The 19,203-nt window shown below is 39.6% G+C and overlaps 1 protein-coding gene and 1 long non-coding RNA gene across 12 annotated transcripts in view; one reads left to right on the top strand and one right to left on the bottom strand.

Moving 5' to 3' along the window:
• The window catches only part of LOC127353425 (signal-induced proliferation-associated 1-like protein 2), a 118,451-nt gene that overhangs the window by 61,639 nt on the left and 37,609 nt on the right, over positions 1-19,203 (bottom strand). For 8 of the 10 annotated variants that reach the window (XR_007881285.1, XM_051382652.1, XM_051382651.1 and 5 more), the window contains exons 10-14: positions 17,225-17,443; positions 17,061-17,150; positions 16,867-16,946; positions 8,911-9,035; positions 8,462-8,766 (exon numbers count right to left, since the gene is read on the bottom strand). Coding sequence is in view for 9 of the 10 variants with exons in the window: in XM_051382652.1 (XP_051238612.1) it covers positions 8,462-8,766; positions 8,911-9,035; positions 16,867-16,946; positions 17,061-17,150; positions 17,225-17,443 (819 nt within the window). In the remaining variant the exon portion in view is untranslated. Of the gene's footprint in view, positions 1-467; positions 853-8,461; positions 8,767-8,910; positions 9,036-16,866; positions 16,947-17,060; positions 17,151-17,224; positions 17,444-19,203 lie in introns of those variants that run through there. The other 2 variants (XM_051382653.1, XM_051382648.1) reach the window with 2 other exon arrangements.
• On the top strand, positions 490-10,765 carry LOC127353491 (uncharacterized). 2 transcript variants are annotated; one of them, XR_007881300.1, is made up of 2 exons: positions 490-573; positions 10,531-10,765. It is a non-coding gene; the product is annotated as an uncharacterized LOC127353491 (long non-coding RNA). The 2 variants fall into 2 exon arrangements; XR_007881299.1 differs by lacking the exon at positions 490-573 and adding an exon at positions 9,840-10,210.

Here is a 19,203-nt window from a genome sequence, read left to right on the forward strand (position 1 = left end):
TTGTCGATAGTGCTGCAGGCTCACTACGATCAACATTAGACTCTATCGCTCCTATAAAAAGGAAATTATTAACACATAGGAGACTAGCACCTTGGTATAACCACCAAACCCGCCAGTTAAAACAAATAGCTAGGAAATCTGAAAGGAAATGGCGCTCTTCCAAATTATCAGAATATTGCTCAATTTGGCAAGACAATCTTAAAACTTATAGAAAGGCCCTCCGTAATGCCAGAGGAGCCTATTACTCAGCACTAATACAAGAAAATAACAATAACCCTAGGTTGCTCTTCAGCACTGTAGCCAGGCTGACAGAGAGCCACAGCTCTATTGAGCCACATATCCCCATAACCTAAAGTAGCAATGACTTCATGAGCTTCTTCTATACTAAAATTGTTACTATTAGAGAGAAAATTAATCACCAACTGCCATCAACAGTTATCAGTGGCTCTCCAAGTTCAGGGACCTTTGCTAATGTAAACTTAGATATATATTTAATTCAATTCAATTCAATTTTATTTGTATAGCGCCAATTCATAACAGAAGTTATCTCAGGACACTTTTCAAATAGAGCAGGTCTAGACCGAACTCTTTAACATTAATTACAGAGACCCAACAGTACCACCATGAGCAAGCACTTGGCGACAAGGGCAAGGAAAAACTGCCTGTTAAAAGGCAGAAACCTAGGACAGATCCGCCGGCTCTAGGTGGGTGGTCGTCTGTCTCGACCAGTTGGGGTGAGAGAGAGAGAGAGAGAGAGAGACAGACAGACAGACAGGTGCACAGCAACAACAGTATTGGCAATGGCAGTCAAGCAGGACCATGGCAGGAGGCTCCACCAGGATCCATGAGAACCTGCGAGACGAGAAAGAGAGAGGAAGAGAGTAGCTCAGTGCACCATGGGAAATCCCCCGATAGTCTAGGCCTATAGCAGCATAACTAAGGGATGGTTCAGGACTCACCTGATCCAGCCCTAACTATAAGCTTTATCAAAGAGGAATGTCTTAAGCCTACTCTTGAATGTGGTGAGGGTGTCTGCCTCCCGAACCACAACTGGAAGCTGGTTCCACAGGAGAGGAGCTTGGTAACTGAAGGCTCTGGCTCCTGTTCTACTTTTAGAGACTATAGGAACCACAAGTAGCCCAGCATTCAGAGAACGTAGTGTTCTAGTGGGGTAATAGGGTACTATGAGCTATTTAAGATATGAAGGGGCCTGACCATGAAGAGCTTTATAGGTGAGGAGGAGGATTTTAAATTCAATTCTACATTTTATAGGGAGCCAATGCACAGAAGCTAGTACAGGAGAGATGTGATCTCTTTTTCTAGTTCCTGTCAGTACTCGTGCTGCAGCGTTCTGAATTAATTGGAGCGTTTTAATGGACTTATTGGGGCAACCTGATAATAAAGAGTTGCAGTAATCCAGCCTTGAAGTAACAAATGCATGGATTAGTTTTTCTGCATCTGTCTGTGATAGTATGTGTCTAATTTTTCTAATATTACGTAAATGAAAGAAGGCAGTCCTAGAGGTCTGCTTTATGTGGGAGTTAAATGACAAATCCTGATCAAAGATAACTCCAAGATTCCTGACAGTGGTGCTAGAGGCCAAGTTAATGCCATCTAGAGTGACTATATCTTTAGACAATGAGTCTCTAAGGTTTTTGGGGCCAAGAACAAGAATTTTGGTTTTTTCTGAGTTTAACATCAGAAAATTGCAGGTCATCCAGGATTTTATGTCCTTAAGACATGTTTGTAATTTAGATAATTGATTAATTTCATTGGGTTTGATTGATAGATATAACTGCCTATCATCTGCATAACAGTGAAAGTTAATGGAGTGATTCCTAATAATGTTGCCTAAAGGGAGCATATATAAAGTAAATAGTATTGGTCCAAGTACAGAACCTTGTGGAACTCCATGACTAACTTTAGTATTTATGGAGGATTCATCGTTAACATGTACAAACTGAGAACGATCTGATAAGTATGACTTAAACCAGGTTAGGGCAGTTCCTTTAATGCCAATTTGATGCTCAAGTCTCTGTAAAAGAATATCATGGTCAATGGTGTCAAATGCAGCACTAAGATCTAATAATACAAGTACAGAGACAAGTCCATTGTCAGAAGCAGTCAGAAGGTCATTATTAACTTTAACCAGAGCTGTCTCTGTGCTATGATGAACTCTAAATCCTGACTGAAAATCCTCAAATAAACTATTGTTATGTAGAAAGTCACACAACTCTTTGGTGACTACTTTCTCCAGAATCTTAGAGAGGAACGGGAGGTTAGAAATCGGTCTATAGTTGGCTAAAACCCCTGGGTCAAGAGTAGACTTTTTAAGAAGGGGTTTAATTACAGCTACTTTAAAGGACTGTGGTACATATCCTGATAATAAAGAAAGATTAATCATATCCAGTAAAGAAGTGCCAATTAAGGGAACAACTTCTTTAAGCAGCCTAGTTGGGATCGGGTCTAACAGACAGGTTGATGGCTTCGATGAAGAAATGATTGAAGTTAACTGATGAAGATCGATAGCAGAAAAACAGTCTAAATATACATCTAAGTTTACATTGACAGAAGTCCCTGAACTTGGAGAGCCACTGATAACTGTTGATGGCAGTTGGTGATTAATTTTTTCTCTAATAGTAATAATTTTATTATAGAAGAAGCTCATGAAGTCATTGCTACTTAAGTTTATGGGGATATGTGGCTCGATAGAGCTGTGACTCTCTGTCAGCCTGGCTACAGTGCTGAAGAGGAACCTAGGGTTGTTCTTATTTTCTTCTATTAGTGCTGAGTAATAGGCTCCTCTGGCATTACGGAGGGCCTTTCTATAAATCTTAAGATCATCTTGCCAATTTGAGCGATATTCTGATAATTTGGAAGAGCGCCATTTCCTTTCAGATTTCCTAGCTATTTGCTTTAACTGGCGGGTTTGGTGGTTATACCAAGGTGCTAGTCTCCTATGTTTTAATAATTTCCTTTTTATAGGAGCGATAGAGTCTAATGTTGATCGTAGTGAGCCTGTAGCACTATCGACAAGATTATCAATTTCAGAGGGACTAAAGTTGTTATAGGACTCTGTTAAATTCAGACATGGCATTGAATTAAACACTGAAGGAATCTCCTCCTTAAATTTAGCTACAGCACTGTCAGATAGACATCTGCTGTAGGAAGTTTTGCCTAATGGCTTATAATCTAATAGTATGAATTCAAAAGTTACTAAATAATGGTCAGATAGGAAAGGATTATGTGGGAAGACTATTAAATGTTCAATATCAATGCCATATGATAAAACAAGGTCAAGAGTGTGATTAAAACAATGAGTTGGTTTATTTACACTCTGACAGAAGCCAATTGAGTCTATTAATGATATAAATGCATTACTAAGGCTGTCATTGTCAACATCCACATGAATATTAAAATCACCTACAATAATTACTTTATCTGATTTAAGGACTAAGCTTGATAGAAACTCTGAAAATTCAGATATAAAATCAGAGTACGGTCCAGGAGCGCGGTACACTATAACAAATAGAACTGGCTGCAGTGTTTTCCAGTTTGGGTGAGAAAGACTAAGAACAAGGCTTTCAAATGAATTATAATTTAGTTTAGGTTTAGGGTCCATTAAAACGCTCGAATCATATATAGCTGCTACTCCACCTCCTCGGCCTGTGCCTCGAGGAATGTGAGTATTAATATGACTGGGGGGTGGATTCATTTAGGCTAACATACTCCTCGTGGGACAACCAGGTCTCAGTAAGACAAAGTAAATCAATATCATAATCTGATATTAATTCATTCACTAGAACAGCTTTAGAGGACAGAGACCTGATATTTAACAGCCCACATTTCATTCTCTTATTTTGTGCTACTGAGGAGTTGGTTTTAATTTTTATTAGATTTTTATGTTGAACTCCTCTTGTTTTTATTTCTTTAAATAGTTTAGGTGGTCGGGGGACAGACACAGTCTCTATGGGGTTTTGGGTGGGTGACTGTTCTAAAGAAAGCGCAGAGAAGTGTGTAAGAGTGTGTATAAACTTCGCCATATTTCTAGATAAGAGAGCCGCTCCATCCAAAGTGGGATGGATGCCGTCTCTCCTAATCAGACCAGGTTTTCCCCAAAAAGGCTTCCAGTTATCAATGAAGCCCACATCATTTGCTGGACACCACCTCGACAGCCAGCGGTGGAATGACGACATGCGGCTATACATGTCATCACTGGTCACATTGGGGAGGGGTCCAGAGAAAACTACGGTGTCCGACATTGTCTTAGCATAGTTACACACCGACTCCACATTAATCTTAGTGACCTCCGATTGGCGTAAACAGGTGTCGTTACCGCCGACGTGGATAACAATCTTACTGTATTTACGTTTACCTTTAGCCAGCAGTTTTAAATTTGATTCAATGTTGCCCGCTCTGGCCCCAGGGATGCATTTGACTATGGCCGCTGGCTTCGCTAGACTGTTTTTCTGCTATCGATCTTCATCAGTTAACTTCAATCATTTCTTCATCGAAGCCATCAACCTGTCTATTAGACCCGATCCCAACTAGGCTGCTTAAAGAAGTTGTTCCCTTAATTGGCACTTCTTTACTGGATATGATTAATCTTTCTTTATTATCAGGATATGTACCACAGTCCTTTAAAGTAGCTGTAATTAAACCCCTTCTTAAAAAGCCCACTCTTGACCCAGGGGTTTTAGCCAACTATAGACCAATTTCTAACCTCCCCTTCCTCTCTAAGATTCTGGAGAAGGTAGTTGCCAAAGAGTTGTTGTGACTTTCTGCATAACAATAGTTTATTTGAGGATTTTCAGTCAGGATTTAGAGTTCATCACAGCACAGAGACAGCTCTGGTTAAAGTTAATAATGACCTTCTGATTGCTTCTGACAATTGTCTTGTCTCTGTACTTGTATTATTAGATCTTAGTGCTGCATTTGACACCACTGACCATAATATTTTTTTACAGAGACTTCAGCATCAAATTGGCATTAAAGGAACCACACTAAGCTGGTTTAAGTCATATTTATCAGATCGTTCGCAGTTTGTACATGTTAACGATGAATCTTCAATAAATACTACAGTTAGTCATGGAGTTCCACAAGGTTCTGTACTTGGACCAATACTATTTACTTTATATATATAAAGAGTTCGGTCTAGACCTGCTCTATTTGAAAAGTGTCCTGAGATAACTTCTGTTATGAATTGGCGCTATGCAAATAAAATTGAATTGAATTGAATTGAATATATGCTCCCTTTAGGCAACATTATTAGGAATCACTCCATTAACTTTCACTGTTATGCAGAGGACACGCAGTTATATCTATCGATCAAGCCCGATGAAATTAACCAATTATCTAAATTACAAACATGTCTTAAGGACATAAAACAAAAAACCTTAGAGACTCACTGTCTAAAGATATAGTTACTCTAGATGGCATTACCTTGGCCTCTAGCACCACTGTCAGGAATCTTGGAATTATCTTTGATCAGGATTTGTCTTTTAACTCCCACATGAAGCAGACCTCTAGTACTGCCTTCTTCCATTTACGTAATATTACAAAAATTAGACACATCCTATCACAGACAGATGCAGAAAAACTAAGCCATGCATTTGTTACTTCAAGGCTGGATTACTGCAACTCTTTATTATCAGGTTGCCCCAAAAAGTCCATTAAAACGCTCCAATTAATTCAGAACGCTGCAGCACGAGTACTGACAGGAACTAGAAAAAGAGATCACATCTCTTCTGTACTAGCTTCTCTGCACTGGCTCCCTGTAAAATGTAGAATAGAATTTAAAATCCTCCTCCTCACCTATAAAGCTCTTCATGGTCAGGCCCCTTCATATCTTAAAGAGCTCATAGTACCCTATTACCCCACTAGAACACTACGTTCTCTGAATGCTGGGCTACTTGTGGTTCCTATAGTCTTTAAAAGTAGAACAGGAGCCAGAGCCTTCAGTTACCAAGCTCCTCTCCTGTAGAACCAGCTTCCAGTTGTGGTTCGGGAGGCAGACACCCTCACCACATTCAAGAGTAGGCTTAAGACATTCCTCTTTGATAAAGCTTATAGTCAGGGCTGGATCAGTTGAGTCCTGAACCATCCCTTAGTTATGCTGCTATAGGCCTAGACTACCGGGGGATTTCCCATGGTGCACTGAGCTCCTCTCTTCCTGTCTCTTTCTGCACTCATTCATGTTCCATTAATGCATGTTACTAACTTCACTTCTTCCCCAGAGTTCTTGTGCTTTCTCGTATCGCAGGTTCTTATCGATTCTGGTGGAGCCTCCTGCCATGGTCCTGCTAGATTGCCATTGCCAATACTGTTGTTGCTGTGCACCTGTCTGTCTGTCTGTCTGTCTGTCTGTCTGTCTATCTCTCTCTCTCTCTCTCTCTCTCTCTCTCTCTTTCACCCCAACTGGTCGAGGCAGACGACCACTCACCTAAAGCCGAAGGATCTGTCCTGAAAAGTGTCCTGAGATAACTTCTGTTATGAATTGGCGCTATACAAATAAAATTTAATTGAATTGAATTGAATTAAAGCACAACATGACCATGAAGCAATTGTACAGGGTCCCATTTGAGAGGAACAGTGTCAGGGTCAAAGGACTTTGACATGAATATATACAGGTAAGTGTTACAATCCTTTACATTTATAATACAGAATGGGTGCAGTCCAGTAACAGCTAAATATGTACCACTGGATCAGTACCACATAGATACATTCAGAAAGCTACACAGGTACCTGTGTGGTGGGGTGGGGTGGTTCTGTATGTGTAGTTGTGTAGCTGTGTGCTTTGAGTAAAGTCATCAACAATATGTATTTTTTGCTACAGAGAATCTTGGACATGGATGGAGCTGCCCAGCCTCATGAATGTATTTACATTGAAGAGGCTAGATTCAACCTTAGCAAAAACAGACGATGGGGATGTAATATTATTGGCCAAAGGGCAATTGTGCACGTCCTGGGGCAGCGCAGGGGAAATATCACATTGTGTGCCGCCATAAGTCTTCGAGGGCTACTGCACCATCATGCCAAACTGGGTCCCTATAATGCGCAACACATAATCACATTTCTAGATGCACTTCATGATGCAGTTGTACACGATAGACCAGAGCAGCCCAGGTTTGTTGTTGTCTGGGATAATGTTAGTTTCCATTGGGCTGCTCTGGTCCAGAACTGGTTCACCAAGCATTATCAGTTTGAAGTTGTGTACTTGCCCCCTTACTCGCCATTTCTAAATCCTATAGAGGATTTTTACCTCATTTTTGATCATGCCCGTATGCCTCATCTGCAGGTAATGGAACAGGCCTGCGGAGACATTGAGGTAAGGTCAATCCAGGGATGAATTCGGCACACAAGGGGATATTTTCCCTGATGTTTAGCGAGAGACGACATTGCTTGTGATGTTGATGAGATCCTGTGGCCAGACCCCAACAGACGGCAGGATCCATACGCCCACTTGGGCACAATTGTGTTTTTCTCTGTTTACAGTAGTCTATTGTTTGTTTTATTTTTGTTTTATTTTTGCTTTAACTGAATTTACTGTATTGTAAAATACACTACTGTAATGTAATGATTTTGAATTGAGTATTTCATTTTTTGGTTGCTGTGAAAACGTGCCTTCTGTGGAACTGAATAAAAACAGTGAAAACGAAAGACTGCAGTGTTTTATATAAAGTAGACTAGTATGTTGCTGCTGATCTGAAAGTGTATTTATATGATGCAAGTGGGTATCATTTTGTCATCAGAGTGACATTTTTGGAGGATTGTTAGGTTTTGATCGCAGAGTTTCAATTTGACATAGATGTGAATGGTTTATTTCCCAGTGTTGTGTCTTATTTGCTTGTGTGTAGAGTTTTGACAGAATGAGCCAAGTTTTGCAAAACGTGTTCAAGCAACGGGCAAAAACTGTAATTGTATTGATAAGAATCAGCAGCAGTTGTATAAATGTATATAGTTTACTATTACAGTAATGTGCTCTGATTGCAGGAATGAAAATCTGTCTCTATGTTACATTAACAAAAGCTCAAGACGACATTGTGTTCGGGTTAGGGAAGGATAAATGTGCTTGGTTTAAATTCTGTTAGAGTGCTTTCAATGACTGTGAAAATGTGGGTCCCAAGGTGAGAGCAGTTGTAACCGATCTAAGAGGTACAGACAGGTGAGACATTACTGACTCCAGCTCATCGTCTGTCTGCAGCCTTTTATTTCACTATGCTCTCTCTATCCAACCAGCATATAGTAAAGCTTCCTGTCCATCAGGAGTTAAGGCTGAGCAGACATACAATTGTAAATGGATCAACCAGTTAAACAATATGATAACTGGTGTCAGAGACCATTCACCTGTTATTTTAAGGGTTTGAATTTGTATTGAAAAAAAAACACCCCCATTGTGTGAAGGCCTCCAGTAAGGAGCATCTTGGAAAGGTGATGAAGTCTTTTTAAAATCTTCTCTCACCTGGACAGACTGCAGTTCTCAGTCAGGTGTCCCAGATTGCTGTCAGCTGTCGGGTTGATTTTCTGGGTCAGTCCTCGATCTGGTCCCTCCCCTTGGATGTCTCGCAGGACCAGCGTAGCCGTAGAAACAGGAGGCAGGGCCAGTGGAATACTGGGGAAGGAGTCTATACCACTGTCTGTTGATGCCCCATCGATGTAGGTAAGGCCCTGCTGCTCAGAGTGTCTGAACCCACTGCTGCTGCTCCACGAGTTGCTGGACAATGTGTTGCTGGACAACATGTTGCTGCTAGAGTTTTTGTCTTCAAACTGCAGACAAACACATTCAGACAGAAATGTATAACTCATTAACTTAATATATGACTTTTTATAAACTTTGATACATGTTTTACACAATTAAGTGTTAATAAACAGTTAGGTAACTTGTAAAGTCAGATTTAATAATCAACTCACTTTGTGCTGCTGGTCGTCACTCTCTACTGTTGTACTGAGCTGGCTCTCCCTCAGTACCTTTGTCACATGATGATGACGAGGACGATAATGATGATGATGATGATGATGATGAAGCCACGTGGTCTCTTGAGGAGAACATAAAGAGTGAATGACATTAAAATAGTTACTGGGTTAGGGTTAGGCTTACTGGTGGTCATAATGTTTTGCAGTCCCAGACCAACGGACTGCTCTGCACTGTGTGTTCTGACCCCTTTCTATCAGAACCAGCATTAACTGTTTCAGCTGTTTGAGCTACAGTAGCTCGTCTGTTGGATCGGACCACACGGGCCAGCCTTCACTCCCCACCTACATCAATGAGCCTCGGGCCCCCATGACCCTGTCTCTGGTTCTGTTCCTTCCTGGGACCACTTTTGATAGGTACTGACTGTGGTGGAAAATATTAGTACAATATTAAATATATATATATATATATATATATATATATATATTAAGAACAGTTTCCTGTTCTGTAAACACTGAGCGCGTCCTCTAAGGACAATCCCAAAAAGAACATTGTAGAACACCTTGACCCGAAACTGGAAGCTCCCAGAGCCAGCATCCGTTTCTGTCGAAGTTAGATAACATGTTGATTGTAAATTGATATAAAAATAATATAACTCTATATGATATATATATATATAACTATATACTATATGTGACGCGTTCCATCAAAATGAGTCAGATGTCGCAGCGGCCCGTTTTTGTAGAAACACGTTTTTGCAAGAAAATAAAATTTTGGGCTATTTTCAGTTTTTACATGTTTCTAATTAAATAAAGTCTCAGCTTTAATACAATGTCAAAATTAATGTAAAATACAAAGGATAAATATAGCTAGCATAAATAAAACAAAACAGGTGTCAGAGTTCAAAACACCGGCTAGCGTGTTTGTGTCATCTACGTCATCTGTCAACTGTCAGTTTAGATTGACAGATTGACAGATTGACAGCCTAGATAAAATAAATTTTCGCGACGACGAAATTGCTCGACTTTTAAATTCAATTCCTGTAAGACATGCTACTTCAGACGACAACTGGATCGACCTTATTACGGACTATGCCACCGATACCGGCCGGCTTTGATCGTGATGGTGAAGAAAGTGAGTGTGACGGAGGCGAGGAGGAAGATATTCCACTCATGGCTGACCCGATGGTAGCGTACAATGTCTCTGATTATAATGATTCAATTCAATTCAATTCAATTTTATTTGTATAGCGCCAATTCATAACAGAAGTTATCTCAGGACACTTTTCAAATAGAGCAGGTCTAGACTCTTTAAAATATTAATTATTCTGTCTGTGATAGGATGTGTCTAATTTTTGTAATATTACATAAATATTACAATGTTACAGACTATCAGTTATTGCTCCTCTAGTTATTGACTCACTCTGAGGAGATAACTCACACAGCTGTTGCTACCAGTGGTGATGATCAAACTTTATCCAGATTTTAATCTCATGTGTGTGTGTGTGTGTGTGTTAAATATAAGTGACCAATTCAATTCAATTCAATTCAATTCAATTTTATTTGTATAGCGCCAATTCATAACAGAAATTATCTCAGGACACTTTTCAAATAGAGCAGGTCTAGACCGAACTCTTTAAAACATTAATTACAGAGACCCAACAGTACCACCATGAGCAAGACCTTGGTGACAAGGGCAAGGAAAAACTGCCTGTTAAAAGGCAGAAACCTAGGACAGATCCTCCGGCTCTAGGTGGGTGGTCGTCTGTCTCGACCAGTTGGGGTGAGAGAGAGAGAGAGAGAGAGAGAGAGAGAGAGAGAGAGAGAGAGAGAGACAGACAGACAGAGAGAGAGAGAGAGAGAGCCAGAGACAGACAGACAGGTGCACAGCAACAACAGTATTGGCAATGGCAATCTAGCAGGACCATGGCAGGAGGCTCCATCAGGATCGACAAGAACCTGCGAGACGAGAAAGCACAAGAACTCCGGGGAAGAAGTGAAGTTAGTAACATGCATTAATGGAACATGAATGAGTGCAGAAAGAGAGAGGAAGGGAGGAGCTCAGTGCACCATGGGAAATCCCCCGATAGTCTAGGCCTATAGCAGCATAACTAAGGGATGGTTCAGGACTCACCTGATTCAGCCCTAACTCTAAGCTTTATCAAAGAGGAATGTCTTAAGCTTACTCTTGAATGTGGTGAGGGTGTCTGCCTCCCGAACCACAACTGGAAGCTGGTTCTACAGGAGAGGAGCTTGGTAACTGAAGGCTCTGGCTCCTGTTCTACTTTTAGAGACTATAGGAACCACAAGTAGCCCAGCATTCAGAGAACGTAGTGTTCTAGTGGGGGAATAGGGTACTATGAGCTCTTTAAGATATGAAGGGGCCTGACCATGAAGAGCTTTATAGGTGAGGAGGAGGATTTTAAATTCTTTTCTACATTTTACAGGGAGCCAGTGTAGAGAAGCTAGTACAGGAGAGATGTGATCTCTTTTTCTAGTTCCTGTCAGTACTCGTGCTGCAGCGTTCTGAATTAATTGGAGTGTTTTAATGGACTTATTGGGGCAACCTGATAAAAAAGAGTTGCAGTAATCCAGCCTTGAAGAAACAAATGCATGGCTTAGTTTTTCTGCATCTGTCTGTGATAGTATGTGTCTAATTTTTCTAATATTACGTAAATGAAAGAAGGCAGTCCTGGAGGTCTGCTTTATGTGGGAGTTAAAAGACAAATCCTGATCAAAGATAACTCCAAGATTCCTGACAGTGGTGCTAGAGGCCAAGTTAATGCCATCTAGAGTAACTATATCTTTAGACAGTGAGTCTCTAAGATTTTTGGGGCCAAGAACAAGAATTTAGTTTTTTTCTGAGTTCAAAATCAGAAAATTGCAGGTCATCCAGGATTTTATGTCCTTAAGACATGTTTGTAATTTAGATAATTGATTAATTTCATCGGGCTTGATTGATAGATATAACTGCGTATCATCTGCATAACAGTGAAAGTTAATGGAGTGATTCCTAATAATGTTGCCTAAAGGGAGCATATATATAAAGTAAATAGTATTGGTCCAAGTACAGAACCTTGTGGAACTCCATGACTAACTGTAGTATTTATTGAAGATTCATCGTTAACATGTACAAACTGCGAACGATCTGATAAATATGACTTAAACCAGCTTAGTGCGGTTCCTTTAATGCCAATTTGATGCTCAAGTCTCTGTAAAAGAATATTATGGTCAATGGTGTCAAATGCAGCACTAAGATCTAATAATACAAGTACAGAGACAAGTCCATTGTCAGAAGCAATCAGAAGGTCATTATTAACTTTAACCATAGCTGTCTCTGTGCTGTGATGAACTCTAAATCCTGACTGAAAATCCTCAAATAAACTATTGTTATGTAGAAAGTCACACAACTCTTTGGCAACTACCTTCTCCAGAATCTTAGAGAGGAAGGGGAGGTTAGAAATCGGTCTATAGTTGGCTAAAACCCCTGGGTCAAGAGTGGGCTTTTTAAGAAGGGGTTTAATTACAGCTACTTTAAAGGACTGTGGTACATATCCTGATAATAAAGAAAGATTAATCAGAGACAGCTCTGGTTAAAGTTAATAATGACCTTCTGACTGCTTCTGACAATGGACTTGTCTCTGTACTTGTATTATTAGATCTTAGTGCTGCATTTGACACCATTGACCATAATATTCTTTTAGAGAGACTTGAGCATCAAATTGGCATTAAAGGAACCGCACTAAGCTGGTTTAAGTCATATTTATCAGATCGCTCGCAGTTTGTACATGTTAACGATGAATCTTCAATAAATACTACAGTTAGTCATGGAGTTCCACAAGGTTCTGTACTCTCTCCTGTACTAGCTTCTCTGCATTGGCTCCCTGTAAAATGTAGAATTGAATTTAAAATCCTCCTCCTCACCTATAAAGCTCTTCATGGTCAGGCCCCTTCATATCTTAAAGAGCTCATAGTACCCTATTACCCCTCTAGAACACTACGTTCTCTGAATGCTGGGCTACTTGTGGTTCCTACAGTCTCTAAAAGTAGAACAGGAGCCAGAGCCTTCAGTTACCAAGCTCCTCTCCTGTGGAACCAGCTTCCAGTTGTGGTTCGGGAGGCAGACACCCTCTCCACATTCAAGAGTAGGCTTAAGACATTCCTCTTTGATAAAGCTTATAGTTAGGGCTGGATCAGGTGAGTCCTGAACCATCCCTTAGTTATGCTGCTATAGGCCTAGACTATCGGGGGATTTCCCATGGTGCACTGAGCTCCTCCCTTCCTCTCTCTTTCTGCACTCATTCATGTCCCATTAATGCATGTTACTAACTTCACTTCTTCCCCGGAGTTCTTGTGCTTTCTCGTCTCGCAGGTTCTTGTCGATCCTGGTGGAGCCTCCTGCCATGGTCCTGCTAGATTGCCATTGCCAATACTGTTGTTGCTGTGCACCTGTCTGTCTGTCTCTCGCTCTCTCTCTCTCTGCCTCTCTCTCTCTCTCTCTCTCTCTCTCTCTCTCTCACCCCAACTGGTCGAGACAGACGAGCACCCACCTAGAGCTGGAGGATCTGTCCTAGGTTTCTGCCTTTTAACAGGCAGTTTTTCCTTGCCCTTGTCGCCAAGTGCTTGCTCATGGTGGTACTGTTGGGTCTCTGTAATTAATGTTTTAAAGAGTTCGGTCTAGACCTGCTCTATTTGAAAAGTGTCCTGAGATAACTTCTGTTATGAATTGGCGCTATACAAATAAAATTGAATTGAATTGAATTGAATATCCAGTAAAGAAGTGCCAATTAAGGGAACAACTTCTTTAAGCAGCCTAGTTGGGATCGGGTCTAATAGACAGGTTGATGGCTTTCGATGATGAAATGATTGAAGTTAACTGATGAAGATCGATAGCAGAAAAACAGTCTAAATATATATCTAAGTTTACATTGGCAGAAGTCCCTGAACTTGGAGAGCCACTGATAACTGTTGATGGCAGTTGGTGATTAATTTTCTCTCCAATAGTAATAATTTTATTATAGAAGAAGCTCATGAAGTCATTGCTACTTAAGTTCATGGGGATATGTGGCTCAATAGAGCTGTGGCTCTCTGTCAGCCTGGCTACAGTGCTGAAGAGGAACCTAGGTTTATTCTTATTTTCTTCTATTAGTGCTGAGTAATAGGCTCCTCTGGCATTACGGAGGGCCTTTCTATAAGGTTCAAGATTATCATGCCAAATTGAGCGATATTCTGATAATTTGGAAGAGCGCCATTTCCTTTCAGATTTCCTAGCTATTTGTTTTAACTGGCGGGTTTGGTGGTTATACCAAGGTGCTAGTCTCCTATGTTTTAATAATTTCCTTTTTATAGGAGCGATAGAGTCTAATGTTGATCGTAGTGAGCCTGTAGCACTATCGACAAGATTATCAATTTCAGAGGGACTAAAGTTGTTATAGGACTCTGTTAAATTCAGACATGGCATTGAATTAAACACTGAAGGAATCTCCTCCTTAAATTTAGCTACAGCACTGTCAGATAGACATCTGCTGTAGGAAGTTTTGCCTAATGGCTTATAATCTAATAGTATGAATTCAAAAGTTATTAAATAATGGTCAGATAGGAAAGGATTATGTGGGAAGACTATTAAATGTTCAATATCAATGCCATATGATAGAACAAGGTCAAGAGTGTGATTAAAACAATGAGTTGGTTTATTTACACTCTGACAGAAGCCAATTGAGTCTATTAATGATATAAATGCATTACTAAGGCTGTCATTGTTAACATCCACATGAATATTAAAATCACCTACAATAATTACTTTATCTGATTTAAGGACTAAACTTGATAAAAACTCTGAGAATTCAGATATAAAATAGTACGGTAGAGTACAGTCCAGGAGCGCGGTACACTATAACAAATAGAACTGGCTGCAGTGTTTTCCAGTTTGGGTGAGAAAGACTAAGAACAAGGCTTTCAAATGAATTATAATTTAGTTTAGGTTTAGGGTCCATTAAAACGCTCGAATCATATATGGCTGCTACTCCACCTCCTCGGCCTGTGCCTCGAGGAATGTGAGTATTAATGTAACAGAGTCAATTATACAGCAGTAATATGTGTAACAGAGTCAAATATACAACAGCAATATGTAGTATTATAATTACACAAAATCTGTTAGTTATAACCTGACATGTCCGGCCTCCTGAGTAAATATGTGGAACGTTTGAGACTCAGTTTCTGTACCCCGACGTTCACTTTCGTGGGTCCCCCCTATAAATGTGTCTCACGCTTTTTCCTCTCCCCTTTTGCTGTTGTACTCCTTGGGAGAGGAGCTCACGTTGATAACAATTGATCGGAGGATATTGTTGTTATTTACACCTTTGTCAGAATAAACGGAGCTCGCCTCCAAAGATATCCTGGTCTGGGCCTCTTCATCAAGACACAACGCAGACAACGCCAGAAACTAACCGGTTACATTAATATGACTGTGGGGGGTGGATTCATTTAGGCTAACATACTCCTCGTGGGACAACCAGGTCTCAGTAAGACAAAGTAAATCAATATCATAATCTGATATTAACTCATTCACTAAAACAGCTTTAGAGGACAGAGACCTGATATTTAACAGCCCACATTTCATTCTCTTATTTTGTGCTACTGACGAGTTGGTTTTAATTTTTATTAGATTTTTATGTTGAGCTCCTCTTGTTTTTATTTCTTTAAATAATTTAGGTGGTCGGGGGACAGACACAGTCTCTATGGGGTTTTGGGTGGGTGACTGTTCTAAAGAAAGCGCAGAGAAGTGTGTAAGACAGCAGCTCTGCTTCCTGGTCCCAACTCTGAACTGTCAGGTTTTAGAAATAAACTTCGCCATGTTGCTAGATAAGAGAGCTGCTCCATCCCCCAAGTGGGATGGATGCCGTCTCTCCTAATCAGACCAGGTTTTCCCCAAAAAGGCTTCCAGTTATCAATGAAGCCCACATCGTTTTCTGGACACCACCTCGACAGCCAGCGGTGGAATGACGACATGCGGCTATACATGTCATCACTGGTCACATTGGGCATAATTACACACCGACTCCACATTAATCTTAGTGACCTCCAATTGGCGTAAACAGGCGTCATTACCGCCGACTATGTAAAGCACTTTGAATTGTAAATTCATTTATTTCAATATAAACTGTTTATAAATGTCTTTCAATTCATTTGGAATATGGCGGAATGTTGATTGCTATCTTTAGAGCCCTTTTTCCTCAAAAACAAGGTTTGGTGACAGTCGACCTTTGGAAGAGCGTGTCTCATACAATTTTGGAGTAGAAAAATAATTTTGGTATCGCCATAAAGCTGAGACTTTCCTCTTTACAGCCATGAAGAAAACTCAAAATGTGTTTCTGGGTCAAAGTGACTCAAAATGATGGAGCAGGTCACATATGACATATATAACTCTATATAAAATATAACTCTATATGTGCCCCTCACATCTGGAACTCCCTCCCTGAACATCTGCGAAAACCCCAGTCTGTGGACACTTTTAAAAAAGGGCTTAAAACTTTTTTGTTCAGGCAGGCGTTCTTAAGTTGTCCTTTTCTAATTTCAGTCTGCACTTCAACTCCTCTTTAAGCTGTTTTTCTTAATGTATTTTATCACTTGTATTTTTATTTGTTGCTGATTTTAATGTGTTATTGCCCTTAGTGTTTTTGTTATTTTTTTTTTCTTTTTCTTGGTTTCTGTAGCACTTTGAGATTCTTTTATGAAAAGTGCTTTACAAATAAAATATATTATTATTATTATTATTATTATATAACTCTATATGATATATATAACTCTATATGATATATATAACTCTATATGATATATGACTATCTAACATTCACTATCGTCAATAAATATCATTAAATACAGGTTTCATTTTAAAAAACAGATTGTTACATCATCCTGAATCAGGTCTGTTCTGGATCAGGTCCAGTAGACTCTCACCTGTAGACCTGGTTCTCCCCAGTCTGTACTGTGTGCCTCCATCAGAGCTGGACCCATTAGGAAGACCTGCAGACTGACCTCTGACAGGAAGTAGGGGAGATTACTCTAATCAGATTACTGGCCCAAAGTAATCAGACCATATATCTAATTACTGTAATTACTGTAATTACATTTACTCTAAGCAATCAGATTACCTGCTGTGTTCAGGGTCACTGGAGGTCGATTGTTTGCTCGGTGAGCTGCAGAACAACAAGACGGGAGACAAGTCGCAGGCCTGATGCATTCTGGGAAAACAATTATTATTAATCATTCATTAGTGAACAGACTTGAGGATTGAGGTCCTAATGCACATCGTTACCTGGATTCTTCCGTTGTGTCAAAAGAGGAGCTTGGTTTAAACTGGTTAAAATGGTTTTCTGGTCCTGATGCTGTGTACTGATTGGATGAGGTTTTGGACATGGGTGTGGCTGCACACACCTGGTTCCAGGTGGGCAGGGCCTCTCTAAAGGAGCAGGAAGTGAGATCAGCTTCCAGTTTGTACTTGATGATCGGGACCGGATAAATCTCAGAGAAACTCCTGAATAGAAAGAGACCAGATTAGAACCAGATTAGAACCAGATTCAAAACAGATAAAAGCCAATATGAACTGCTCTGTTTCCTCACTGCAGAGAAAATGTAACATGTCGGTTTGTTGATGGGATCAAACGTTGACAATTAACAGTGGAGCTCTGTGATTGGCTGTTTTTGCCGAGTTCACGCTACATGATTTTTGAAGAAATATAGTTGAATATAAATAGAAATATTTATCAGGATTAAAATCACAACGAGCAGCCAATCAGAGCAGTCTTTCTCCAGCACCAGAAGAGAACCGGTAGTTACTATGGTAACGACAGCGGCACAAATAATAGACGTTAATGAAAAGGGTTATGAGTCGGTGTTCAGCTGGTTCAGTATTTGATCCACCAACCAGCTCTTATTTTACTGAGAAAAGCCTCTCATTCCTTTATCTTTATGGATGATATTGATCAGAATACACTGTATCTTTATGGATTATTGATCAGAATACACTGTATCTTTATGGTTTATTGGTCAGAATACACTGTATCTTTATGGATGATATTGATGAGTATACACTGTATCTTTATGAATTATTGGTCAGTATACACTGTATCTTTATGAATGATATTGATCAGAATACACTGTATCTTTATGGATGATATTGATCAGAATACACTGTATCTTTATGGATTATTGATCAGAATACACTGTATCTTTATGGATTATTGGTCAGAATATGCTGTATCTTTATGGATGATATTGATCCTGTATTGACAGTCAGACTGTGGACATATGACGGCCTTTAGCTCGTGTTTCTAGACTTACTTGTTGTTACGAACACGTTAGGAATTGTTAAAATGTGATATTTCTTAAAGGGAGTTTGGTACTGGAAGCTTTTAGTTGGATTCAAACTGCTGATATGGATCATTGTTAACGTTTTGTCTCCACTACAGAAACACTAGCTAACTGCTAAAGGCTGATAAGGTTGTCTGACGGTATGAGATTGATTAATGCTTTAATGATGTGAGTATTGATTACTGACGCTGGCTGATCAGGATAATTATCAGCTAATTGTACACAGTTTTCCCTGTATTTAAACTTCTTTCCCAATTAAATGTGATAGTCTTGTTATTAATGGTGTGATCAACAAGTCCTGATGAAATGTAGTTTAGAGAGCAGAGAGAGATTATTCATTCCGTTTTTTTATGCCTACAGGATTCTTTTATCTTTGACCTTTTATCAAAGAAGAAGATATTTTCTAACACAGTTCATCTTTTTTTGTGTCCATCACAAACTGAGGAACATGAGACTGTTAATAACTTCATACATTTTATTTTTATCCATGATAATAAGCATTTTAGATGATTTTATTATCTTGTATAGACGTTGTACTGTGTTTCTCTTTATTTATATACACATCTATCTGTTCAGCTACCTGTCTGTATATAATAATTGTTTCTACCTAGATTTGTTTTGAGCTCTAGCCTAACCTTCCTGTTAGTCACTCTATGTAAGACTAAACAGAGTGAACATAAATGAACCACAGTCCTGTTTTCTGCTCTGATAATCTCCACTCTGTTTCTTCAGCACAGATGACCTTAAAAACACTGCAGCTCATTATTAATTCACAGCTGACCGAGTTTCAGACACAAGGGTGAAAGCACACTGTCTGTTTACACTTTCACTTTTCTAAATGTATTTTTTGAAGCAGTCAACCTGATGGAGCAAAAAACAGAGAAAACATTATTTTAAACATTTTTAACTCAAATTAGACAAGTT

Source organism: Dicentrarchus labrax, unplaced genomic scaffold (genome assembly GCF_905237075.1).
Source record: "Dicentrarchus labrax unplaced genomic scaffold, dlabrax2021, whole genome shotgun sequence".
Classification (NCBI taxonomy): domain Eukaryota; kingdom Metazoa; phylum Chordata; class Actinopteri; family Moronidae; genus Dicentrarchus; species Dicentrarchus labrax.